At 40.7% G+C, this 27,983-nt stretch overlaps 1 protein-coding gene and 1 non-coding gene across 10 annotated transcripts in view; one reads left to right on the top strand and one right to left on the bottom strand.

The window, feature by feature from the left end:
* nisch (nischarin) overlaps positions 1 to 27,983 on the bottom strand; it is a 71,409-nt gene that overhangs the window by 30,959 nt on the left and 12,467 nt on the right. For all 9 annotated transcript variants that reach the window (XR_010976988.1, XM_068051899.1, XM_068051900.1 and 6 more), the window contains 8 exons: positions 26,596 to 26,759; positions 26,100 to 26,195; positions 24,321 to 24,416; positions 22,721 to 22,873; positions 20,002 to 20,070; positions 16,563 to 16,748; positions 2,425 to 2,553; positions 387 to 500 (listed from right to left, as the gene is read on the bottom strand). Coding sequence is in view for 8 of the 9 variants with exons in the window: in XM_068051899.1 (XP_067908000.1) it covers positions 387 to 500; positions 2,425 to 2,553; positions 16,563 to 16,748; positions 20,002 to 20,070; positions 22,721 to 22,873; positions 24,321 to 24,416; positions 26,100 to 26,195; positions 26,596 to 26,759 (1,007 nt within the window). In the remaining variant the exon portion in view is untranslated. The remainder of the gene's footprint in view (positions 1 to 386; positions 501 to 2,424; positions 2,554 to 16,562; positions 16,749 to 20,001; positions 20,071 to 22,720; positions 22,874 to 24,320; positions 24,417 to 26,099; positions 26,196 to 26,595; positions 26,760 to 27,983) is intronic.
* On the top strand, positions 21,522 to 21,594 carry trnak-uuu (transfer RNA lysine (anticodon UUU)). The gene has a single exon. It is a non-coding gene; the product is annotated as a tRNA-Lys (tRNA).

The raw sequence follows: 27,983 nt of genomic DNA, 5'->3' as shown, positions 1-27,983 counted from the left end.
TAGTGAATTACAGTTTAGAGTATGGACACCCAAATCCACATTACAGACTTAAAACAATTAGAATGCTTGCTTAGTAACTTCAAACTGAAAGATACAAAAATAAAATGTCCCAAAATAAGAGAGAAACAAAATGCTGCAAATGCGGGAAATGTAAAATAAAAACAGAATGCTGGAAGCACTCAGCAGGTCTTATTCTGATTACTCACCGTTTTTGGAGAGCATCAAGGAAAGAAAGCAAAATTCATGATGCAATTCAGGGTACCTCTATAGCCAGGATCCTAATCTTTACAGTGGATGGTATCTCAGTATTGGCCATTCAACACATTAACTATCAATCAGTTAAACAAAGTTGAACTTGGAAGCAAGTTTTATTACTGCAGTATCACCTTTTTATCTGTATTATTCATTCGATCTTTTGCTTCTTTGGCTTTCTGAATCGCCTTTAGCACCTCGACTGTATCGAGTTCCTTTTCTGTTGTAACAGCATTATCCAAACAGACCTGGAAGACGTACAAAAGCAAATAAATCTTTGGAGGACTTCTAGCAGTATTTTGTGGTAACACAGGCTTGCAGAGCTTACTGAAGATCTAAAAGTGGCAATTTACATTTTCAATAAAGAAAACAAAAAGAGTTTCATAAAACAAAGGCAAATACTTTTTCAATAGCTAACATTTCAAAATTTCAGGTCTCTGGGATCTCAAATGTCATAGCACAACTTTTGATCATGGACTAAGGACTCCAACCATGGATTCCACTGCCATGTTATCTATGACACCTAATTTCAGAGTCTCTGAAAATTGATTAGCTTTACATAGAAGGACTACTACATAGTTACAAACTCCAGTATCTACAAAATTCAAATACATAGTAAAAATGATCTGATTCAAGAGAACTTTTTCAAGCCAGCTCATAACAAGCCCAATGAGAGGGGGCGCAATTCTAGATTTAGTCTTCGGTAATGAAGCTGAGCAAGTGGATGAAGTAACAGTGGGTGACCATTTTGGAGATAGTGACCACAATACAGTTAGTTTTAGCATAATCATGGAAAAGGACAAAGATAAAACAGGAGTAAAAGTTCGAAATTGGGGAAGGCAAATTTTACGAAACAGAGAGGTGACCTAGCGTAAGTGGACTGGATACAGCTACTTGAAGGAAAATCAGCAGCAAACCACTGCGAGGCATTCAAAAGCAAGATTCTACAGGCACAGTGTAGGCATGTCCCCACAAAGATAAAGGGTGGTACTGCCAAATCTAGAGCCCCCTGGCTATCTAGAAGCTTACAGAGCAAGTTAAAACAGAAAAGGAAAGCTGATGATGATCACAAAAAACGAAATACTTCAGAAAGCCTAGGTTAGAAAGTGCAGCGGTGAAGTGAAAAAGGAAATTAGAAAAGTCAAGAGGACATGAAAAATTATTAGCAGGTAAAATCAAGGAAAACCCAAAGTAAACCCAAAGATGTTTTATCAGTACATTAACAGCCAGAGGATAACTAAGGAAAGGGTAGGGCCTATCAGAGATGCACAAGGGACTTATGCGTGGATGCAGAAGATGTGGGCAGGGTTCTTAAATGAGTTTTTTTGTCTGTCTTCACAAAGGACGGGATTGATAGACATTGGAGTAAAAGAGGAGTGTGAAATATTAGATAAGCATAATGAGAGGAAGTACTAGAGGGTCTGACATCCTCGAAAAAGTGGATAAATCACCAGGGCTGGAGGGAGTGCATCCCACGTTGTTAAAGGAAGCCAGGGAGGAAATAGTGGATGCTCCGAGGATCATCTTGAAAGCCTCACTAGATACAGGCAAGGTACCAGACGACTGGAGGTCTGTGAACGTAGTATCATTTTTAAAAAAAAGGGTGCGAGGGATAGGCCAAATAATTATAGGCCGGTCAGTCTGACCTCGGTTAAAACTATTAGAATCAATTCTGAGGGACAGGATAAACTGCCACATAGAAAGGCACAGATTAATCAGGGACAGTCAGCATGGATTTGTTAAAGTAAGGTCATGTCTTACTAACTTGATTGAGTTTTTTGAGGAAGTAAAAAAAAAAGGAGGATTGATAAGCACTCTCGTTTCATACTATACAAAGTTGTTTTCCCTACATTGGTATTTTGCAGATTGTCCTGGTGAGTGCAAGACGAAAAGCTTCGACAACATGTCTCTATCTTCAGCAATACTCAAGTTCTGTAATACCAAACGACTAAGACAAAATTGTTTGACTGACTTTGAAAAAAGTGCATTTTTCCAAGCCATTGCTTAAAACCTTAAGTGCATTGTATCTGTAAACAGTCATTTAATGTATTTGCAAATATTCAATGTTTTACTGCCATCTCAAAAGGACAGTCCACAAATAACTATGAAGGATATTAAATTATTCCACATTTCTAAATTCCACTCATACAATGAATACTATTTCAATGTTACCTCTGAAGCTCGATCCCCAAATTGTGCAAGGACCTTTGTTCTATAATCAGGAATGATGCTTAGGGGGTTGTTACTTAGAATGACCTTCTCGAGGCATGGCAAACTCCCAATGTTTTTGACTTCTCCAATCTGAAAAAGTTTACTTTATGTCAGGACATTTTGCACTTTCTACAGAAATGCATTTTTCTACTCTGAGCATCTAAGCTTATGGTGGTAAGTACTACAAATACATGCACCAGGCTCCACAAAGCATCACACATTGACATATCAAATTCAGAGTATGAACACTACATAAATAAATAAACCTAAATTTAGCAAGTGAATGGGATAATAGTTTTATCAGTACAGTATTGACACACTATGCAAAACATAATAGGGCTGGATATGACAGTGATCAAGCTTTTCCCCTTAACTAGATGTCTCAGGTTACTGGATATGGTACTGCATAAAAATGGAGATGGACATATTGGCAGGACAACACTGAAGCACACTTTCCAGCAACTAAGTCTCAGTGTGAATTCAGGTGATCAATATTAAATTTGCTGCCTCATCTGGGAATAACTTATGGTAACACAGGCAATGACTGTAAAATTCACTATGGCATCTGTCAAAACTGACTAGTTATTAATGTATTATATAAATGAAACTATTTGTAAGAGACAGGTATACTAGAAGCCTAAAACCAAAGGTCACCAAGGAAAAAAAAAGGCAAGATTATTAGAAATATGTTGAACCCACACATTTGAGATAACCCCACTTATTTTACTAAAGTGACAGCCATTTTTATTCTATTTAGCAGACTTAAATTTCTTTGCAATAAGGATATAACAGGAGTAGGTCATTCAGCCCCTCAAGCCTGCTCTGCCATTCAATTAGATCACAGCTAGTCTGTATCTCAAATCCATTTTTTCTGACTTTGTTCCATGTCCCTTTATAAACAGTACTTAACAGAAAGTTATCCCTTTCCATCTTGAAAGCTCCAATTATTATGGCATCAACAGCCCTTTTTTTGAGGGGGGTGGGGAGAGAAGGGGATGAGTTCCATATTTGAACCACTCTTGTTGTTAAAATAAAAGGGCTTCCTGATTTTGCTCCTGTTTTCATTTACTCCCATTATCAAAAAACCTAATGAAAAAGGTGCTAAATATCGCGCTGAATACAAGTGAAAAAGTCATATTTTAGTGACTACCTTAATTCTAGCAATGACAAAAATCAGCATAACCATAAATTTAGAGACCACAGAATCACTGAATGCAGCACAAGAGGCCATTCGGCTCACCTTGCCTATGCTGGCACTTTGGTAGAACTATCCAATTAATCCCACTCCCTTGCTCTTTCCCCGAGCCCTGCAAATTTTTTCCCTTCAAGTATTTATCAAATGCCCTTTTGAAGGTTGCTACTGAATCTGCTTCCACTACCCTTTCAGGCATTGCATTCCTGATCACAACTCGCTGTGTAACAAAAGGTTTCTGCAGGTCATCTCTAGTTCTTTTGCCAATTACCTTAGATCTGTGTCCTCTGATTACTGATCATTGTGTCACTGGAAATAGAGCAAATAAGGGGAAAACTAATCAAAACTATTCATGACTTTGAATACTTCCATCAAACCTTCTCTTAACCTTCTCTATTCTAAGGATCAGTTTACCACTTGTGAGATTGAGAGACTTCAATCTCCTGCTGCACCCGTAACTGACCAATGGTTAGATCTGTTTTTCCAACTTCAGTCTGTTCCTGGCCAGAAAATCACTCACCTGAACTGAAGAACAAACTTCTGCCCTTACTGAAATAAAAACAAGAAATGCTGGAACCACTCAGCAGGTCTGGCAGCATCTGTGAAAAGAGAAGCAGAGTTAACGTTTCGGGTCAGTGACCCTTCATCGGAACTGACAAATATTAGAAAAGTCACAGGTTAACCTGTGACTTTTCTAATATTTGTCAGTTCCGATGAAGGGTCACTGACCCGAAACGTTAACTCTGCTTCTCTTTTCACAGATGCTGCCAGACCTGCCCAGTGTTTCCAGCATTTCTCGTTTTTATTTCAGATTTCCAGCATCCGCAGTATTTTGCTTTTATTCTTCTCTTACTGGATTGTTTGGTGTACTTCAACTTTGCCATTATCTTTCTGATCTTGCAACTGTACACCTCCTACATCTTCATCCCCACAAAAAACGCCATCAGTGCATTCTCCGATATGCTACCCTCATATAGCTTCTGCACTTCACTCACTATACCTGCCTCCAAACTCAGACAACAGATCATCAATGCTCTGTGCTAAATCCATCCTACCTACATCATCCTTATCCCACCACGGGATCTCTGAATAACTTTGAACTCCTTTCCATTATCACCTACCCATTTCCTATTTCCCCATTTACTAGCAGGTTTTTAAACATATCCTGATTTTTATGCAATCTGCCCTTTCCGAATAAATTATTGTGCGCTTTTGGCTCCCTCTTAGATAAGCCTGTAGCTTCATCATGTCTCCCCTTCACATTCTCGGAAGGGCTCATCAAGGCACTCGGCACTGGCTCATTACAAGCAGCAATCCGAATTGCCCCATTCCACTCCCCTGTCGACCTTCCTGTCCAACTCACCCCTCCCATGCTGATCTTGTGGACTCTGCCAGTGGATCAGCTCTCACCACTGCTGGACACATCTCCTTCCAGAATTTACCATCCGCGAACCTATTGTGGATGACTGCACGACATCATGGCTTTGACAGAAAGCTGGCTAAGTGTGTGAAGATCCCTTTCCCCTTGATGAAGCCTCACCACCTGGCTATATCTTCCACCACTTGCCTGTCAAGACTGCCACACTAGCGGTGTGGTACTGATTACCAGATCACAGCCTGGCCCGATTCCCTATTCTTCCGACACTTTCTCCTCTTTTAAGCATCTCTCTTTGTTCCACCCCTCTCACCTCATTCAATATCCGTGTTCTCTACCACCCTTCCAAGCATGATAAAAATTTTCAGATATCTTCACTGCTTTCTTCCCTTAGCACCAAACAACTTCGCATCCTCAGTGATTTCAACCTCCATCTTAACACATCATGCTCTCTCTCTCTCTACTGATATCACTGCCCTCTTATCCTCCCCCAATCTCTCCCACCATATAAAGTACCAACTCATTCATAGCCACCCTCTTGACCTTGCCATCTCATGTGGTCTTGCTAGTCCCATCATATCAAAATCACAGATAAGGCCATTGCTGATCACTTCCTTGTATCACTCTCCACCCATATCCTCCTTCCACGACCCAACCCTACCTCCCTCTACCTGCCCTAGTCACAAGGAGTTTTAGTCCTGTGATGAATGTGTTAGCCGTTGATTCATTCAACCGTGCTGTTAAAATAGCACCTGCACTTCCATAGTACGTGGAGCAGATTGGTTAAAATGTTATCGGGATTCATTCAGTTGTGAGGATCAATGCAAGATTAAGTAATATAAAAGTACTACTTGCTTTAGGTTTGGTGATGACAACACATTGAAGTTACTAAGAGTTGTAATTCCACGTAAAATAGCTGAAGTAAGCCACTTTATCAGTACTGATGTAGTCTCTCGTGAGACACCTTCACGCTTAAGTAACCTTCTATGAAAAAGGCACAAAATGAACTTGATATGCATCATGATAAGGCAATTGTTTTTGGAAAGTCAATGGATTTGCAATTTACCCAGTCAGGGCATTATTGTATCCCCTGAACAAAACCTGATGTTCCTCGTCAAAGTGTTAGAGAAGTATTAATAGAATCAGATAAGAATCACAGAAAAAAAGCAAACTGTCAAAGTTACACAGACAATTTACTCACCATTCTTGTCAAAGATTAAAAACCCTGCTAAAGGATGCAGGTGTGATTGATGAACAATATACAAAGATAATAGAAATTAGTGAGAAATGTGAAATCTAGATGGTATCGGAGGATGCAGTCACATCCTATTGTAAGCGTTCCATTGGCCTGTGACTTTAATGAGCTAGTTACCATGGATTTAAAGGTATGAGACAAATACAGAAATATTTTCAATCCACATTTATAGACCTGGCAACCAGATTTAGTCTTTCGACAATAATACATAGCAAGGACAAAAGGATGATTATAGATAAAATCATGGAGAAATGGATAGGGTCCGAACATGGGACAACAGCTAAGTTTCTGACTGACAATGGAGGGGAATTTGCCAATGACAAAGTTCAAAGACATGTCAAAACATGAGCATTATGGTCATGAATACTGCAGCTTAAAGTCCTTCAGCAATGGGCTCTGTGAAAGGAATCAGGTAGTAATCGATAAAATACTGCATAATCTTAGCTGACCAACCAAGCTGCAAGTTGACTACCACCCTGGCATGGGTGGTTCATGCAAAGAATTCGCTTCAGATGGTTGGAGGGTACTGTCCCCATCAATTAGTCTATGGGCGAAATCCCAAATTGCCTGCTGTGCGACAGTCCTCCTACTCTAGATGGTATGACAATTAATTCCTTTTTTTCTCGCAAATCTGAACTCTTTATATGCTTTACGGGCTTTCATCAAGGCTGAGGTATCAGAAAATTCAGAGAGCTCTGAGGCATAATTTAATTCAGGAGATTTGGTGTATTATAAAAGAGAGGGTCAGAGGGAATGGAAAAGGCCCTGATAAGGTAATAGGTGATGTTAAGACATGAGTTGCCAAACATGGAAATCATTCCTCACGATTAATAGGGTTCGATTACAAAATCTCAGGCTCTGAGCAGCTGACATGAAACGGGACACCTAGTACCTCAAACGCTCATGTATTTTGTGTTGAAGGTCCTGAGGAATAGAATACAGGAGATCAAGGGTTGGATAGTAGTAATGCGAGCGATCACTATGCGTAGGACAGAACTATCACAACCAAAGGCCAATTACGCCAAGTAGGTACATGGGTGACGTATATTCCAGAGGGGTCCAGTGAGTGGAGGGGTGCGACAATTGTGGGATGTACAGGAAAATCTCCTGGCAAGTTTAAATAATGGTTGAATGTTCAGGATGATGGTCAAGAAGCCAGGCCCATGGACTGGCAGAATGGGGTGAAAAAGTGGAGAGTAAGAAATTGCAGTGCAAGTTCTAATACTGGGTCTGGAAGTACTCTTGCGTCAGGAAACGATCACATACTGGAGAAAGAGCCGCTGATAGTTCGAGATGGAGATCTTATAGCAGTAGTAGTCCCGAAAAATAAAGTGCAAGTGGAGGCCGTAGTTTGATTAGATTATGCAATGAAGACTGAAGAACAATCACGCCATAGAACTAGAAGCAATAGTTCATATAAGCGTGAAGTTTTGGTAGCTGCCAATAAACTTGAAGATAAACTAATAAGAGAGGCAAAACAAATGGAATTAGAGAGTTGGAGAGAGTTTGGTGTTTATTCTGAGGTACCAGACAGCCAGCCTTGTCACACAGATGGATTGGTACTGAAAATGTCTTTGCAGATGAGACTTATAAGACAAATGTGAGGTTAGTTGCGAGGGGTTTTGAAGAGTTACTGGGTGATATAGATGCTAGAGTGGACTCTCCCACAGCTGGAAATGTAATCTTGAAAATCATTTTAGCTCTTTTGGCCACATATTCAGGACAATGTAGCTCAATGGATGTAAAAGCCACATTTCTGTAGAGTGATACTTATCAGATAGAAGTGTTTCTGAAACCGCCTAAAGAGGCAGCAGATGCAGAAGGAAAACTATGGAAACTAAACAAATGCATCTATAGCCTTAATGATGCTTTCAGAGCATGGTATTGCTCAAAGTTTTGCTGAAAATTGTGTTCTGCGAAAGGCAGATCCCGCAATGCTTTACTGGCATCATAAAAGGGAAACTTTGACATCTTCATGATGCACATTGATAATTTCTTAAGAGGTGGTACAGCAGAATTTGAGAAATATGTTTTTAATGTTAAAGTAGAATTTAAGATTGGGAGTCAGGCTTGTGGAGCTTTTAAATATATTGGTTTAGATATTAAGCAGAGTGGTCTGGAATAACTTTAAATCAACAATCCTATATAGAAACTGTTACTCCCATCCTGGTTAATCATGCTTGGTCATCACAGAAAGGTGATGTTATGTTATATCTAAAGCAGAGACAGAGCAATTGCGAAACTTGATTGTTCAATTAAACTAGTTGTGCACTCAGACTGAGAAATGTTTTAAGGTAAAAAAAAATGTAAAAAATATGGAGAAATGTGTACTTAGCTTGCCCATCCTTCGGTGACTCAAAGAATATGAAACTAGTCATTTTTAGTGATGCTTCACATGCTAATCTTCCTGATGGGTGTTCTGAGTGCAGCTGGGTGAAAATGGGAAATGTCCTTCAGCTTGGGAAGCTAAGAAAATAAAAAGGGTTGTGCATAGTACTTTAGATGCAGAAACACTGGCTCTTCTGGAGGAAGTTGATATGGGGTTCTATTTGTCAAGTATTTTTCATGAGATTTTGTACACTGTGGGATAAAGTACACTCCACAAAACATGTGAGCGATGAAAGGTTACGGGGTTGATTTTGCTGGATTGAAACAAACGCTGGAGAGAAAGGAAATCTCAAATTAAATGGGTAGACGCAAGTCATCACCTCTGATTATGTTACGAAAAGAAATGCTTGCACAATGAAATGGTTAGGGGTCCTTGAAGAGGGGCATCTCACAATATAACATTTGTACAGAATATGGAATTTATTTTGATTTGTTTTGAAACGTTCATGCATGCTAAACTCTTATTTAAGAGGAAAAGGTGGCAATGTGTTAATTGTCTTTAATAATATTCAGGTGGAGGATGTTAATTAGGGCCTTACTTAAGTATATTTCAGGGGACACTTACTGAAACTGGTTGAAGATTTGAGTGAGGAGCTGCACGTTTGTAACCTTTTTAAACTGAGACTGAGTGAGACCGGCAGAGTTTAAAAAGTGCAGTGGCAAGACTGAGGGAGACCCCACAGATTTTAAAAGAGCAGCGGCAGCGGGAAGGAGCGAGACCGACACAGTTTAAAAGAGCAGCGGCAGCGCGCCTGAGTTTTGAAAAAAAAAAGACAGTGACGTCACAGGAAAACTGCAAGGTGATTGGTTGGTGATTGAATAGCTCTAAATAGCTGGATAAGTATCTCAGGTAAGAAAAGTTTAAAAGTTTAAAGTTTATTTCAAATATAATAAGTAGTGTTTTTTTTTTAAGGGAGTTTTGTAGTAACGAGGACCAGGGAGGAAGGGCCCTAGAATAATTGATATTATTGGACATTAAGATCTTCCAGAAGGTTTAATTTAATTTAAAGGGTTAAGTCATGGCAGGAGAGCTCAAAGCCATGGTGTGTCCCTTGTGCTCCATGTCGGAAGCCGGGAACATTTCCAGTACCCGGGACCAGCATGTATGCAGGAAATGTGTCCGGCTGCAGCTCCTGGAAGCCCGGGTTTCGGAGCTGGAGCGGCAGCTGGGGACACTGTGGGGTATCCATGAGGCAGAGAGTATCGTGCATAGCATGTAGAGAGAGGTAGTCACACCACAGGCTCAGACCCCACAGGCAGGAGTGGAATGGGTGACCACCAGGTAGAGCAAGAGGACTAGGCAGGCAGTTCAGGAATCTCCTGTGGCTATACTGCTTTGGATACTGGGGGGGGGGGGGGGGGGGGAGGGGGAGAAGTGGCCTCTTAGGGGAAAGCAAAAGCAACAATAGCCCAATTTGTTGCACCACGGAGGAGTAAAAAGTGGGATTGCAATTGTTATAGAGGATTCAATTATAAGGGGAATAGACAGGCGTTTCTGTGGCCACAAGAGAGACTCCAGGATGGTATGTTGCCTCCCTGGTGCTAGGGTCAAGGATGTCTCAGTGTGGTTACAGGACATTCTGAAGGGGGAGGGTGAACAGCAAGTGGTCGTGGTACACATTGGTACAAATGACATAGGTTAAGAAAAAAAGGATGGAGGTCCTAAAAGCAGAATATAGGGAGCTAGGAAGTTGAAAAGTAGGACCTCAAAAGGTGGTGATCTCAGGATTACTACCCTGCCATGTGATTAGATTAGATTAGATTAGAGATACAGCACTGAAACAGGCCCTTCGGCCCACCGAGTCTGTGCCGACCATCAACCACCCATTTATACTAATCCTACACTAATCCCATATTCCTACCAAACATCCCCACCTGCCCCTGTATTTCCCTACCACCTACCTATACTAGTGACAATTTATAATGGCCAATTTACCTACCAACCTGCAAGTCTTTTGGCTTGTGGGAGGAAACCGGAGCACCCGGAGAAAACCCACGCAGACACAGGGAGAACTTGCAAACTCCACACAGGCAGTACCCAGAATCGAACCCGGGTCCCTGGAGCTGTGAGGCTGCGGTGCTAACCACTGCGCCACTGTGCCGTGCTAATCAGAGTGAAAATAGCAGGATATATCAGATGAATACGTGGCTGAAGAGATGATGTGAGGGGGAGTGTTTTAGATTCCTGGGGCATTGGGACCGGTACAAACTGGATGGGTTACACCTGGGCAGGACCGGGACTGATGTCCTGGGGGAGTATTTGCTAGAGTGGTTGGGAGGGTTTAAACTAAAATGGCAGGGGGATGGGAACCTTTGCAAGGAGTCGGGGGGGGGGGGGGGGTGGATCAAAGACAAGAACTAAAGACAGTAAGCGGAATAAGAAAAGTGAAAGGCAGAGAAATCAAGGGCCAGAAACAATCAGGGTCACAGTGAAAAATAGTGGGAAGGGGACAAGTAATGTTAAAAAGACAAACCTTAAGGCTTTGTGCCTTAACGCGCGAAGCATTCGCAATAAAGTGGATGAATTAATCGCGCAAATAGATGTAAACTGGCATGATATAGTCGGGATTACGGAGACATGACTGCAAGGTGACCAGGGATGGGAATTGAACATCCAGGAGTATTCAGTATTTAGGAAGGACAGACAAAAAGCAAAAGGCGGTGGAGTTGCATTGCTGGTTAAAGAGGAAATTAACGCAATAGTGAGGAAAGATATTAGCTCTGACGATGTGAAATCTGTATGGGTCGAGCTGAGAGACACTAAGGGGCAAAAAAATGTTAGTGGGGGTTGTATATAGACCCCCAAGCTGTAGTGATGCTGGAAAAGGCATTAAACAGGAAATTAGAGATGCATGCGATAAAGGAACATCTGTAATTATGGGTGACCTTAATCTGCATATAGATTGGACAAATCAAATTGGACAAATCATACCGGAGAGGAAGAATTCTTGGAGTGTATACGGGATGGTTTTCTGGACCAATACATTGAGGAACCATTAGAGAACAGGCCATCCTAGACTGGGTATTGTGTAATGAGAGAGGAATAATTGACAATCTAGTGGTGCAAGACCCCTTGGGGATGAGCGACCATAATATGATAGAATTCTTCATCAAGATGGAGAGTGACGTAGTTAATTCTGAGACAAGGGTCCTGAATCTTAGTAAAGGAAACTACGAAGGTATGAGGCGCGAGTTAGCCATGACGGATTGGAAAACGTTACTTAAAGGGATGATGGTAGATAGGCAATGGCAAACATTTAAAGATTGCATGGATGAACTGCAAAAATTCTTTATTTCTATGTGGCGCAAAAGTAAAACAGGAAAGGTAGCCAAACCATGGCTTACAAGGGAAATTAGAGATAGTATCTGATCCAAGGAAGAGGCATATAATTCTGCCAGGAAAAACAACAGACATGAAGATTGGGAGCAGTTTAGAATTCAGCAAAGGAGGACCAAGGGATTGGTTAAGAAGGGGTAAATAGAGTACAAGCAAGCTTGCAGAGAACATAAAAACTGACTGTAAAAGTTTCTATACGTATGTGAAGAGAAAAAGATTGGTGAAGACAAATGTAGGTCCCTTACAGTCAGAAACAGGGGAACTTATGGGAATAAAGAAATGGCTGACCAACTAAATGCATACTTTGGCTCTGTCTTCACAAAGGAGGACACAAATATCATACCAGAAATATTGGGGTACACAGGGCTTAGTGAAAGAGAGGAACTGAAGGAAATCAGTATTAGTAGAGAAATGGTGTTGGGGAAATTGATGGGATTGAAGGCTGAAAGATCCCCAGGACCTGATGGTATGCATCCCAGAGTACTTAAGGACATGGTCCTAGAAATAGTGGATGCGTTGGTGGTCATCTTCCAAGATTCTATGGACTCGAACAGTTCCTACAGATTGGAGGGTAGCTACCCCACTATTTAAAAAGGGAGGTAGAGAGAAAGCAGGGAATTATAGACCAGTCAACTTGACGTCAGTAGTGGGGAAAATTTGAGAGTCTATTATCAAAGATTTTATAGCAGAGCACTTGGAGAACAGAGGTAGAATCGGGCAGAATCAGCATGGATTTACGAAAGGGAAATCATGCTCGACAAATCTACTAGAATTCTTCGAGGATGTAACTAGTAGAGTTGATGGGGGGGGGGGCGGCAGGTGGGTGTGGTTTATTTGGACTTTCAGAAGGCTTTCGACAAAGTCCCAAATAAGAGATTAGCATGTAAAATTAAAGCGCATGGGATTGGGGGTAGTGTATTGCGATGGACAGAAAATTGGTTGGCAGACAGGAAACGAACAGTAGGGATAAATGGGTCTTTTTCTGAATGGAAAGCAGTGACTAGTGGGGTATCGCAAGGATCGGTGCTAGGACCTCAGCTATTCATAATATACATTAATGATTTAGATGAGGAAACTAAATGTAATATCTCCAACTTTGCAGATGACACAAACTGGATGGGAGGGTGAGTTGTGAGGAGGATGCAGAGAGGCTTCAAGGCGATTTGGACAGGTTGAGTGAGTGGGCTAATGCATGGCAGATGCAGTATAATGTGGATAAATGTGAGGTTATCCAATTTGGTAGCAAAAACAGGAAGGCAAATTATCTGAATGGCTATAAACAGAGAGGGGAATATGCAGCGAGACCTGGGTGTTCTCGTACACCAATCGCTGAAGGTAAGCATGTAGGTGCAACGGGCAATTAAAAAAAAAAGGCAAATGATATGTTGGCCTCCATAGCGAGAGGATTTGAGTACAGGAGCAGGGATGTCTTGCTGCAATTATACAGGGCCTTGGTGAAGTCACACCTGGAATACTATGTGCAGTTTTGGTCTCCTCATCTGAGGAAGGATGTTCTTGCTATAGAGGGAGTGCAGCGAAGGTTTACCAGACTGATTCCTGGGATGGCGGGACTGACGTATGAGGAGAGGTTGAGTCGGTCAGGATTATATTCGCTGGAGTTCAGAAGAATGAGGAGGGATCTCATAGAAACCTATAAACTTCTAATAGGACTTGACAGGGTAGATGCAGGAAGGATGTTCCCGATGGTGGGGGAGTCCAGAACCAGGGATAATAGTCTAAGGATATGGGATAAACATTTCAGGACTGAGATGAGGATAAATTTCTTCACCCAGAGAGTGGTGAGCCTGTGGAATTCACTACCACAGAAAGCAGTTGAGGCCAAAAAACATTGTATGTTTTTGAGAAGGAGTTAGATATAGCTCTTGGGTCTAAAGGGATCAAAGGGTATGGGGCGAAAGAGGGAACAGGCTACTGAGTTGGATGATCAGCCATGATTGTAATGAATGGCAAAGCAGCCTCGTAGGGCCGAATGGCTTACTCCTGCTCCTATTTTCTATGTTTCTATGTAACTTTGTAAAATAAATAACTTAGTAAAGATTGCCTACAGCATAATCCTTCAACAAGCAACTTTCTGGAATATAACAGACCACTCCATCCTCCTCCAACTCTTCTCCCCTCTCATCCAGCTGCATAGGACTGCTCTCACTTGGTTCCATTTTTATCTATTTAATCATAGCCAGAGTATTACTTGCAATGGTTTCTCTTCCTTCCCCCACACCGTTACCTGTGGTGTCCCCCAACAATTTATCCTTGGCCCACTCCTATTTCTCACCGACACACTGCCCCTTGGCGATATCATCCTAAAACACAGCATTAATTTTCACATGTATGCTGACAACATTTAGCTCTACCTCACTACCACCTCTCTTGACTCCTCCATGGTTGCTAAATTATCAGATTGCTTACTTGACATCCAGAACGGAATGAATAGAAATATCATCCAATTAAGTATTGGGAACACTGAAGCCATTGTTTTCGGTCCTCCCTCCAGGCTCCATTCCCTAGTTACCAATACCATCCCTCTCCCAGGAAACAGTGAGACTAAATCAATCAGTCTGTTCACAACCTTGGTGTCATACTCGACCCCAAGAGGAGCTTCCAAACACAGATTTGTGCCATCACGAAGATTGTTTTTTTCCATCTCCACACCACCCAACTTTGCTCCCATCTCAGCTAAAACCCTCATTCTTGCTTTCGTTGCCTCTAGACTTGACTGTTTCAACACACTCCTGGCTGGCCTCTCAGTGCATCCCCCTTAAACTTGAGGTCATCCAAAGCTCTACTGTCCATGTCGTAACTCGTTCCATTCACTGATCACCCCTGTGCTCACTGACCCTACATTGGTTCCCAGTCATGCAGTATCTTAATTTTAGAATTCTCATCTTTCATTGGTCACGGAACTGTATTTTTTTCCTCCTCTGTTTGAAACAGTGTCTCTTTAAAACAGAGAGAGAAGTTTTAGATTTCTGAGAACAGTGTGCCACAGCTACACTGGTTACCTAGGCAACAGCAGGAGTGAGGAAGTCACATGGTATAATGTTTCAATTTGACTGTGTAAAAACCAGCTAAAACCGGTTTTGACAGACACCAGCTGACTGGAGGAAGGAGCTGTCCATTTCTCTCAGAAGAAATTGTACAATGAGCTATAGGCCGTGTTAATTGCCTAAGGAGGAAAAAACCCTTTGAAGAGACCATTTGTATTGCTGGAGGTAGCAAAATTCATTTTCTTTACTTCCAATCCAAGAAGTCTTTGCTTCAAGATTGAATCTCTCTTGACTGATTGTGTTTTCCAGAATTCACAGTAAAGTTTCAACTGAGACTGTCAGTTTTAAAATCCAAGTGGACCCATTGCCACACTCCATATTTGAAGAACTGTTAGATGCCTTCTACAGCCCAAGTGCTTTGAATGCCTATCTACTAAAAGACTGTTTCATCAAATCCGTGTGGAGACTTAGAGTGGCATTTGATTATTTTTACACGAGAATACCTCACCCTCAGGAATGTAAACCACAAAGACAAACAACCCAGTTGCTTATTTATTCTCAAGAAATAGCTCATTTTTGAAAACATCATTCTTTTTAAAAACCGATTAACCGCTGATTTGTGTGTATGTGCGCGTGTGTGTGAATGGGGGGGGAGTGAGAATAAAATAAGTTATAAGGTCTTTCGACATAGGTTAATCTTAGTGTTTAAGATTTAGTTTTAATAAATAGTCAATTTGCTGTTGGCTAAAGATACCTGGTTTGTCATACAGCACAGAAACAGGCCCTTCGGCCCACCGCGTCCATGGCGACTATAATGCCCATCTTGGTCTGCTTTATTCTGGGGGTTACGAGAGTGTTTAATTTGGCTGTTTTCGGATGGGTGGGAAAACTTTAATATGCTGCAACCTGTGGAGTGATGGGACTGAATTGACAGTGCATTGCTCCCGCCTCGGTCATAACCGATTTCAAATCCCTCCATAGCCTCTCCCATCCCCATCTCTAATCTCCTCCAGCCCACAACCCTCCAAGATATCTGGGCTCATCTAATTCTTGAGCATCCCTAATTTTACCTACTCCACCACTGGTGGCTTCAGTTGCCTAGGCCCTAGCTCTGGAATTCCATCCTGACACCTCTTTGCCTCACTTTCCTCCTTTAAGAGGCTCCTTAAAACCAACCTCTTTGATCAAGCTTTTGGTCATCTGACCCAATTTCTTATGTGGCTCGGTGTCATAGTTTGTTTTATAATGTCTCTGTAAATGTGACTTGGGACATTATTATTAAAGGCCCTATAAAATATATGTTGTTGTCAGGAGAACAATCCCAGCTACTCTAGTTTCTCTATATAACTGAATTCGCTCATCCCTGGTACCATTCTAGTAAATCACTTGTGTATCCTCTCCAAGGCCTTGACATCCTTCCTATAGCATGGTGCGCAGAACTAAACAAAGTACTTGGTGGAGGTCTAACCAGTGTTTTATAAACATTTAGCAAAACCATCCAAATTTCTTTTAAAAACTTACAAACATGACTAAACATGCAAAATTACCTGCAATACTTTATTATTGCTGAGATCCAGGTTAACTAACGAGTAAAGTTTGTGAAGGCCTGAGAGACTTTCCAATTGGTTTCCTGACAAATTCAAAGTTTTGATATTTCCAAGTTTTGTATGAACACCTTGCAATAAGGTAATCTTGTTGTATGACAAATCCAAGTGAATGAGATTATAGAGATGCTGTAAACAAAGGAAATCAGAAATCATTAGAATGAGATTAGGCAAGCGAGAAGCCGATACTAAACGATACAGAACAAAACATGAATTTACTGGCACTACAGTTAGCTTGATTAACTACAATATCAATGACACAGCAGTTCTCAACTGTAAAATGGAGATAAACGAGCAGTTATATTGCAAAATATCTCAAACGTATCTTTATTGCACTTACTAGTTTTGTAAGCAAAACTGTCAAAAATCAAACTCAGCTCGCGTACTCGTATTCATTACTCAAACACCATAAATATTCAGCACCATCTTTCCTCCATGCATCAGTAACTCACTACCCTCTCCCTTCATCCCATTCACCAAGTCCCCTCTCTCAAGCCTCCTTATAAGTACTCACAATCCTACAACGCCTCACTCCTTCTGCCTATTTAATTACCTCTGACATTCCTCCCAAATAATTTTGCCACCACGAACCCATTTGTCTCGTACTATAAAGAAAGTTACAACACATCTGATTTTTTTTTTAAATGCTTTCAATTACTGGGAACACTGGGAGATTTCTAGTGTGATTAATAAACTTTTGAATAAACTGTTTTGGAGTTCAAGCAAATCTCATTTATGCAAACAAGTAACAATGCCCTCTTGTCCAGTTACAAAATTAAAAGTACAGCAGTATCAAAACTTATGAAGTTTCAATCTAAAGCACTATGCAACTGAAGATTTTTTTAAAAAATCACACAAAAAGGTTAATTACACCAAGGTCATTAATTTAGAAACAGAAATCAAGTCATCAGTTCCCTCCCACAAAATTAGAACTATGAAGATAAAAGAATATTTGCCAAGAACTCTGCAGATCCTGCTCCAAAGCCCCCTTTTCTCCATAAATTGGGCATAAAGGATCCCATGGCATTCATAAAAGAGGGAGTTATCCTAGAGTTCTGGCCAGCGTGCATCAGTCAACCAACATCATTTAAATAGATACCTGGTCACATATCTCATTGCTGTTTGTGGGACCTTGGCGTGCACAAATAGGCTGCCACGTTTTCTGATATTCTAACAACAACGACATTTTAAAACGTACTTCACTAGTTGTATTGCACTTTGGCACATGAGGTTTTGAAAGGCTTTACATAAATGCAAGTCTTTTCCTTTCTTACAAAAGCCTGGATCCTTGGGAGATGGACGTGGGCGGAGGTTTTTTTTTTTGAAAAACCAACGCAGCTTCAGCAACATACCATCTCAATTTTAAAGATTTGTCGATCTAAACCCTCAAGAGGCCGCTTCTGTTAAATTTTTAACAACTTAAGTGTTTATCTCCTCTTTTTTTTCTCTCAAATATATTTCTCTACTTATTTTCATCCAACATCTGCCCAATCTAACAACCTGTATGCCCTCCCAACATTGCTAACAGTTGCCAAATATACACACTCATTTTTGTGATTTAAAAATTGATATTGCACCCTCATGCCCAAATTCAGTACATTTATATAGAGAAGATCAATGGCCCCAATACACACCGCTTGAAGACACTAGTCCAAAAATATCTATTAACCACGACCCAGTTAAAAGACCATAAGCAAACTTCCTAACCATGCTGCCACATTAACTTCAGCACAGAATGCCTTAATGCTAACAAGCTTCCTATTCAGCACTATCAAATGCAACCTAAAATCTACTATACACAACACCCATTGCATTTCTTTTATGAATACAGTCCATTATTTCCTCATCTCAAATTTGTCAGACAATCTGCCTTTTACAAAATCAATGCTGGTTGTTAAACAATGTCTTACCAAATGATTATTAATTTTATCCATGTGACCTCTGGAAGATAACCCATTACTAGCATTAGACTGACTAGTTTATAATCGCCAAAGTTATCCCCGTGGAACATTTTTAAAAAAAAATTACTTCCTTATCTATAGTTAACCTGTAATTGTTCCACTTCCTCCTCTTGTACTCTTTCAATTCTGAGAACTAAAGCAAAATATCCATTTCGTATCTCCTTCATTCCTGCCATAAAATGCTCTTTTTCATGTCTAATTGGCTGTCACTTAACTGTATGTATAAAATTTCACTGTCAATTTTTCATACTCAACCATTTTTTGCTTCCCCCTCTATATGCCATTTGATTTTTTTTCTATATATCAGCCCTAGATTGGTTGTATGCCTTCAATTCAACTTTAGTTTTAGTTTCTCTACTTATCCAAGGAACTCCAACTTTTCTTCATCTACTGGTGGGGTGAGTTTAGCCCCAATAATGTTTGCTAACATTTTTGAACATATCCCACTGCATACCTGCCGTCTTAACAGCCAGTTTTTTCCCCCCAATGTATGTAGGCCAGTTGCACTAATCCCTCTTGAAATTAGCTTCCCCCTCCTTCCCCCAGTGAGCTTATCTTTTTACTATTCTCTCTCTTTTTCATTCTTTAATATGAATTATTAGGGTCACTGTTCCCTTGATTTGCCCTCACTGTCGTACTATGTACGTCATTTCCTAAAACTAGATCCAGCAGTGACACTTTTCCTTGATTAACTAAAAACGCAATGATCCAAGATGCACTGTATTCACTGAGTTGCATTCATTCCACTATCTGACCTACTTCTGCATGCTCAATTTCTGCTGCTCCATTGGGACATTTCAGTCTATGCTGGGCTAGCTCTGCTTTGTTCTTGCTGATGCCCATCATGCTGAACGATCTTTGGTTTTGTGTTATCCACTTGCTTTCCACCCTCTAAATTTCAGCTCATCCAAAATTGCTGCCTATGCCATATCTCATTAAAAAGTTGGCTCTCCAACTTTCTTTTCTAACAGACACTTCACATTCTTCCTCTCTCTCTTCACCCTAATCCTATCATTGGCAGTTAAGCTCTGGAATTCCCTCCCGAAACCACACCACCTCTCTACCTCCCTCATCTTCCCGTAAGGCTGTCTTTAAAACCAAGCTTTCTGTCACTCATCTTGCTATTTGCTTCTTTGGCCTGAGCATCCATTATATTCCTTACACCACTGTGAAGCACTTTGTAAGACTTTCTACATTAAAAATGTGCTGGATGAATACAAGTTGCTGCTGTCCTTTTCAAAACACCATTATCAAAATCCCTTTAAGTTGTCCACTAAACAGTAGAGAGTGACCATTAAAAACAATTCACTGAATATATTGGTCGTTATCTTCGTTCAAGATAAAGGAATAATTAGTAGTTTTAACATTTCGCAAATACAGCAGTTTCTACACAACTCCTAACATTTCAGTGGTCCTCTTACCTGTAAATTCTCCATTACTGCTATTTCATTGTAACTGAGATCCAGAAATTCTACTTTAGGTATTAATTTCTGTCAAACAAATACACAAACGCATTAAATTATAAAACTGATGCACAACATTGGATAAAAATCTAACAGAATTCAAAACAGCTACCATAAAATAAGAGAGTGATGTAAGCAATACATTGTAGTGCATGTAAACTCTTGGCATCACTATTTTCTGCCATTAGGAATGAATTAAACAAACCATTTCTCCACTGGAAAGAAGTCAAGTGAACTAATTATACTAGTGTGCTGAAAAATAACAGCATTAGTAATGTATGAACATGAAAAATAGGAACAGGAGTACACCATACAGCTCCGAGCCTGTTCTGCCATTCAATACCATCATGGCTGATCTTCTGCCTCATTCCACTTTTCTGCCCACTCCTCATGTCCCTTGATTCCCTAAGGGATCAAAAATTTGTCTATCGCATCTTTTTAAAAACTCAACGATGGAGCATCCATAACCAATTCTAAAGAATGCCAAAGTTTCTCCTCATCTCAGTCCTAAATGAATGACCCCTTATCCTGAGGCTGTGCCCCCATGTTCTAGATTCCCCAACAAGGAGAAACAACCTCTCAGTCTCTAACCTATCAAAATCTCTTCAGAATCTTGTACGTTTCAATGAGATCACCTTTTAATCTTCTAAACTCCAAAGTACAGGCCCAATTTACTCAGCATCTCATCACAGGGAAACCCTCATCCTAAAAACCAACCAAGTGAACCTTCGCTGTACTGCCTCCAATGCAAGTATATCTTCCCTTAGATGTGAAGACCAAATAAATCATGCACAGTACTCCAAGTATGGTCTTGCCAAAGCCCTATACAATTGTAGCAAGACTTCCTTATTCTTGCACTTCAATCCCCTTGCAATAAAGGCCAACATGCCATTTACTGTCCTAACTGCTCGTTGTACCTGCAAGCAAGTTTTCAACCACTCGCTATTATCAGAATGACATTTCACCTGAAGAAGTCCTGATCTCAACTCATGAAAATTTTCATGCTCATAAAGTGGGGTGGCCACCAGGTGAGAAATATTTTAAGCAGAGATAGAAGCAGCTTGGAGGTGAAAAAGGAAAAAAAAAATCCCATTACATACTGTGTGGTAAGGGGAGTATGAAATCTATTGAATAGTCAGAGACCTTCTCCTATCCACTGTAAAAGGCAATATTCCCCAGAATAATTATTCCATTAAGACTAATGGCACAAGTCTTAATTTTTATGCATGATTCTACATCTCTTTTCTCCCATCAACGATAGGTGAGCAGCTCACTTCTAGATGTCCTTTAAGAGGCCCAAAACAACTATTGCCTCCCAGCTTGTTCCACTGTGCGCCTGTGCCCAATTCAGAATCACTGCATTTGTTCTATTACATTGTAAAGGCATAAAGAAAGGATGCATCACGAAGGTTGCAAAGGCCCAGAGCGTTCTGCAGAGCAGTATCCTAGGCAGCATCTACAGCTTAACATAACCGGGAGCCGGGATAGCTCAGTTGGTAGAGCATCAGACATTTAATCTGAGGCTCCAGAGTTCAAGTCCCTGTTCGGGCGCTTAGGGCGGCATAGTGGCGCAGTGGTTAGCACCGCAGCCTCACAGCTCCAGCGACCCGGGTTCAATTCTGGGTACTACTGCCTGTGTGGAGTTTGCAAGTTCTCCCTGTGCCTGCGTGGGTTTCCTCCAGGTGCTCCGGTTTCCTCCCACAGCCAAAAGACTTGCAGGTTGATAGGTAAATTGGCCATTATAAATTGCCCCGAGTATAGGTAGGTGGTAGGGGAATATAGGGACAGGTGAGGATGTAGTAGAAATATGGGATTAGTATAAATGGGTGGTTAATGGTTGGCACAGACTCGGTGGGCTGAAGGGCCTGTTTCAGTGCTGTATCTCTAAACTAAAATAACCAGTGAAGCACTGTCACCATTTGACACCAGAAAAAATGATCAGAGCCATCTCTCAATGCAAATGGACAAAAAAGTTACAAACTGACCTTTTATTCCCCTGTACCTATAGAGGGATCAGTTGGACAAATGGAATAAAATGATGTCACATCACACAGCAGTGAGCTTTACAATTTAGAAGCCTCTCAAAAATACAATTATACTTTAATATCTTTCAGATTTTCTTGCAACGCAACTATATTTTATCAATTCTATACACAAGCATGTTGTTTTGAAAACGGTGAGTGAGTTTACAGAGACTAAATTAGCAAATATAAAACTGGTTCCACTTTTTAAATAGGTCATAAAGGGTTAAAAATAATGTTTTGGGAGTCTACGCATAGGAATTTTACATCAAACACAAACTGGTTTTCCTTTTCTCAACACCATCTTTAATGTTCTTGTACATAAAGCAAGAAAAAAAAAGACATAAAATTTTAATGAGGTAAATGTGATTTAAAATCAAGGATTCAAACAGTCTTATGTGCAATAATGTGTTCATTTGTGACATAAATCTGTTCAATTAGCACAGAAACTCTTCCTGGTGCTCATCTGATCTCTCATGAGGGGTTGGGGAGGAATTACAGAACTCCTGTTTTTTGTCTCTCTCTGGAGGTGCAGAGAAGCAAGAGAAGAGGAGAATGGATAGTTGGGAGCACAGAATGTAGTTAGCCAAAATATGTGAGTGATGGGTTCAATGGTCTTTTGTGTTTAATGCATAAACATAATTATCTTTCCTTACCACAGATTCATCAATATTAGATATCTGGTTACGACTCATATCAAGTGTCGTCAGCATGTTCCATCTTGGGATAATCGCAGCAACCGGATGCTCAGATGCCATCCCCTCTACCTCCCAATGCTCAAATTCAGAAGCCTCTGGCACAAGAATATCCTGATTAAAACAAATCAAGTTCATCAAATAACTGATGAGTGGGAGACCGGCACCACTTAAGCACACAAAATAATAAAAAAATTCTCAATTATAAAACATATTTCCTCAACTATACAACATGGTTTTGCTCATAATGCAAAAGGGATAGAATCAGAGTTTGTAAACTGTCTCTCCCCAACTTGGAACTTTCCCTTTTGATTTTCTCCACTCTCAGTCTCATAGTTTGATCCTAGTATCTGTAATCTCTATTCTTGACGAGCACTTCAATTAACAATCTCGCCCAACAGCAACCAGCTGAACAAGAGTCCCAAGAAGAACATGGGCAGCAGACGCATGGGAACACTCCCAATCAGCAAGTTCCCCTCCAAGCCAGCCAACATCCTGACTTGGAATTATATCGTTGTTCTTTTACCGTTGCTGGGTCAAAAACCTGGAACTCCCTCCTAATAGCTGTGCGTGTATAAACAAATGGTACACGTGGACTGCAACGGTTTAAACAAGCGGCTCACCACCATCTTCTTAAGCACAATTAGAAATGGACAACAAATGCTGGCTTTGCCGGCAATGCTCACATCCCAGGTACAAACAAACAAGAGTAAACAACTGGTTGTTGAAGATTTCTAGCACTGCTTAAAATATTTGAAGAGGACTTTATACACATCAGGAGACTTTCTGGGACACTTTTTCAAGACTTCAACACTATCAACATTTTTCCTGGAAATTCTCTGAGGGCTTCATCTAAAGAGAGTGACTGCTGTGCTACTGCATATAACGAAGTTGCCAGGGGAAAGAGAATATTTGGTCATCAGCCTCTAGGGGTCCCACTTGGTCCAGAGAAAGAATGGGAGGAAGACATGAGGCCAGGCAGAGCAGCCGCTGGAGGAGAAGGAGAGGAAGGATAAGAGGGAGAGTGGACAACTTCCCCCACCACGCTCTGTGGGTTGAGGATGTCCTCCTGTGGCTCCCCTCGACCAGAACCTCCAGTGATGAGTCCAAGAACCTGTGCACCCTTGACCTTGGGACAACAGAATGCTTCAGCATGACACTGGGACCGTCGGCCAGCACATTCCACCTTCAGCGAAAGTAGATGTGTGGAGGATGCACATGCCGCTCCACAAAAATTGCTTCCGATCTGCACTCGAGTGCTAAACTTACAGGTGTCTGTTTTAGCACCTCCTGGTACATTTAAATCATGACAATTAATTAGCCCCAAGATTGCAGGTTAAAATCCGTTGTGTCTCATTAGCACAGCACTGACTCAGCATCTGTTTCCACCCTTTCACCAATAGAAATCCCCAGCACTTTCATTTTTGACCACTATCTAGTGCACTCTGCTGCAAAATAAAAAGTACCAGTAGCCTGTCAATCGTCATGGAGCCATATCTCAATATGATTATGCACCTTCAGACAAGAGATAAATGGAACCAAAAAAAAGCTAAATGCATACTTTCATTGAAGCAGTCGAAAAAGCCACACTCATTGTGGCCAATGAGTTCTTCAGGGAAGGAAGTCCAATAATTTGTTTAGCTTCACAGTTACTTATCTGTAACAACACAAGAACAACATTAAACTGACTGTTAAATACCAAATATCATAGGATCATAATGGAAACTGGATTAAGCACATTATTTGTTCTACAGTTTTCAAATTACCAGTGTGAGAGACTTAAACAAATAAAACCTTTGAACAATCTTATGCGCCCACCTGTTTCCACATCCTTTAGCCCTTTTTCCTTCAATCACCTATTTAAAATAACTCAAATGTTGCATGTCTCTGCGTCAATCACCAGTTCCAGTAGTACAATCTACAGCCTTATGTCCCTGTGTAAAATAAAAAGGTTCTTTTGCTTTCTGTCCTAAATCTCTTACAAATATTGTTTCGAGTGTTCTGGACCCTTCAATCACTGGAAACATCTCCAACGTTCTCCTGTAATTTTCTCTGTTCTATTGATAATATCCCCAAATTTCCAAAACTTTCTCCAAATTTATATTTTCTTATCTGCACTTTGGAAGTCTCCATTTAGCCCCTATTGCCCAACTGCATCCCTATAATGTAGTCCAAAATGCACAAAGTATACATCTTATCCAAGGAAGGATATACTTGCCATAGAGGGAGAGCAATGGAGGTTCATCAGACTAATCCCTGGGTTGGAAGGATTGTCTTATGAGGAGAGATTGAAGAAACTGGCCCTGTATTCTCCAGAGTTTCAAAGAGTGAGAGGTGATCCATTGAAACTTAAATTCTTACAAGGCGTGACAGGGTAGATGTGGATAGGATGTTTCCTCTGGCTGGTGAGTCTAGAACCAGGGGAGAGAATAAGGGGCAGGCCATTTAAGATGGAGATGAGGAAGAATTTCTTTACTCAGAGGACGGTGAGTCTTTGGAATTCTCTACCCCAGAGGGCTGCGGAAGCTCAATCATTGAGGATGTTCAAGACAGAAATCAATAGATATCTGGATACTAATGACATCAAGGGATATATGGGAATAGTGGGGGAAAATGGTGTAGAGGTAAATGATCAGCCATGATCTGTTTGAATGGCAGAGCAGGCTACTCCTACTCCTATTTCTTATGTTCCTATGTTCATCCCACACCACATGATTTGGAACATAATCTAAACTTCAGGAATGTCACACTAAAGGAATGCTGCACTTTGCAGGTGCAATTTCTCAAATGAGACATTAATCCAGGGACCCATCTTCCTTCTCAGGTGGATGCAAAAGATCCCATGGCACTATTCGAGAAGCAGGGGTGTTCTTCTGGTATCCCAGCCAACATTTATCCTTCAACCACCACCATAAAAACAGATTATCTGGCCATTAATCTCATTGCTGTTTGTAGAATCTGGTTGTGCACAAATGGGCTGGCATGTTTCCCTACTTTACAATAATGACTGTACTTCAGCTGCGAAGAACAACTTGCATTTATTTAGCACAGTTAACATAAAGCATAACTAGGGCAGGTTTGAGAAGAAGAACGCAGTTTGGTTCTTTTCTCACAAACTTCATGATGTTATTTAGTGCAAACCAATGACACACCTTAAACTTTTCAAAGATTTGTCTCAAGGCATCCAGGAATTTCTTTCCTTAAGCAAACATCCCCTGCCATGTTTATTATATCTCCCCAATATTTATTCCACTGGAAACTAAGAAATCAGTTGCTTGAAGAGCTTCATAAAAATCAAAAAAGTTAATATATTCAACTAAATTACCTCTTCTTTACTAACCTCAACCTGATGAACAGACTTGAAAATCGATAAATCGAATTTAAGGAGATGTTCCTGAATATTGCTGCTACCAACAGATTCTCTGGTGCCTGTTATCTGTTAGAAATAAAAAATAACTGACAGATCTGTCGTCTTTAGCAGTTTAAAATTAAGTGGCATTAGTGACTTAAAAGAAGAAAGTAATGTTACATCGATTGCTCAGCATTCTTGTGCTGCATGAAAGTAGAAGAGGTTCTTTCCTTCCTGTCAAGTTTCAATCTCGGCTTGAGTTGTTTGCAAAGTGATGAAAATAAGATTCTCTAACTTAAAATATTTCTCTTTGCTGAAAATCTAAATTCTGGTATACTGGTTGCACGACAGCAACCAAATAAAACTACAGTTGTACCATAACAGAACAGGTACAAATCATGACTTGCAAGCCATAAAGAGTAGTGTAAAATGCGCTGGTTACACGCTGGATTATACAATTACACTTTTTAATAGTATAGATTTTTACCTTCAAATACTTAAGTCTACAAGCAAAGTCCAGAATGTGTCCAAGGTCAGTCTTGGCATCACCATTGGCACAGGTGGGACTGGCTAGTCTCAGTTGTTGAGTGATCGCATATAACTGTAGTGGTCTGAGACAAAAAGCTTCACCTGCCAAGAGCAACTGCTCGCCTACAATACATTAAAAAAAGTTTAAAAACATTTGTAGACAAATGGCGCTTCAGCCTGAAAAAATGAAAGCTGGATTACAGGCATGAAGGATGCCGATTGATGGGTGGGATATTTACTCAGAAGACATTTACTTCTGTATTGCTGAACGTACAGACATGCTGTCGAAGCTTTTCGTCCTGCACTCAACAGGACAATCTGCAAGAATACCAATGTAAGCAAAAACAATTTTATACTGTATGAGAAGAGTGTGTCGACTGGTTGGCAAGTGAACTCTGATTGGTAGAGATGTTGCCTGGAAAATGCATCAGTTTATGGTGACTGACAGTTAACTGCCAATATAAACAAGAAATGCTGGAACCACTCAGCAGGTCTGGCAGCATCTGTGGAAAGAGAAGCAGAGTTAACGTTTCGGGTCAGTGACCCTTCTTCGGAACTGACAAATATTAAAAATGTCACAGGTTATAAGCAAGTGAGGTGGGGGTGGGGCAAGAGATAACAAAGGAGAAGGTGCAGATTGGACAAGGCCACATAGCTGACCAAAAGGTCATGGAGCAAATGCAAACAATATGTTAATGGTGTGTTGAAAGACAAAGCATTAGTACAGAATAGGTGTTAACTGCCAAGCTTAGTTTGAAATTTAAACTAGGCAGCCTTACTCTGATTGGTCAAGGCATTGCCCCGAGGAATGAACCAGTGAATGGCTGTCACTTGATTTGTTCAGCTAAAATAGGTGCAGTGTGTGTGCATGTTCTGTCTGCAAAGAACATTTACTCTGCCACTCTGGCTGACAAATAAGGTTAATTCTGGAAAGACATCTCTGCTTCCTTCCTTAACAGCCATGCCAAGATAAGCAAGCACTGTATAATAGAATTCCAAATTCAAATGCTAGATGAGGAATACACTTAAGATTCTCAGTTAAATTTAACCTGTTCCCTTTTCTTTCTTACTCAGTCACATGAATGCCAAGTTTCATGAAATGCAGTGGCTCTCTCATGGCATTATTTACAATACAGTAATTTAGTCAAGAGCATCACAGTGATGATTTAGCTGCCAATCCCTATAAGGCTGCCACTCAAGTACTTTCTATGGGGAAGTGGTTTAAGAAGAGAAACCTGTACGTGTGGTTACTTGCAAACTCTTGATCAGAGGACAAGTCTATTGCTTCTAACTCCTGGCTCTGGTTCAGAAAAACCCATGAAAATGAGTCGCTTTCATTCCTCTTAT

The sequence above is a fragment of the Heterodontus francisci genome, chromosome 19 (genome assembly GCF_036365525.1).
Source record: "Heterodontus francisci isolate sHetFra1 chromosome 19, sHetFra1.hap1, whole genome shotgun sequence".
Classification (NCBI taxonomy): domain Eukaryota; kingdom Metazoa; phylum Chordata; class Chondrichthyes; order Heterodontiformes; family Heterodontidae; genus Heterodontus; species Heterodontus francisci.
Note: the sequence above shows the minus strand (reverse complement) of the source record. Positions and strands in the feature narration are given on the sequence as shown.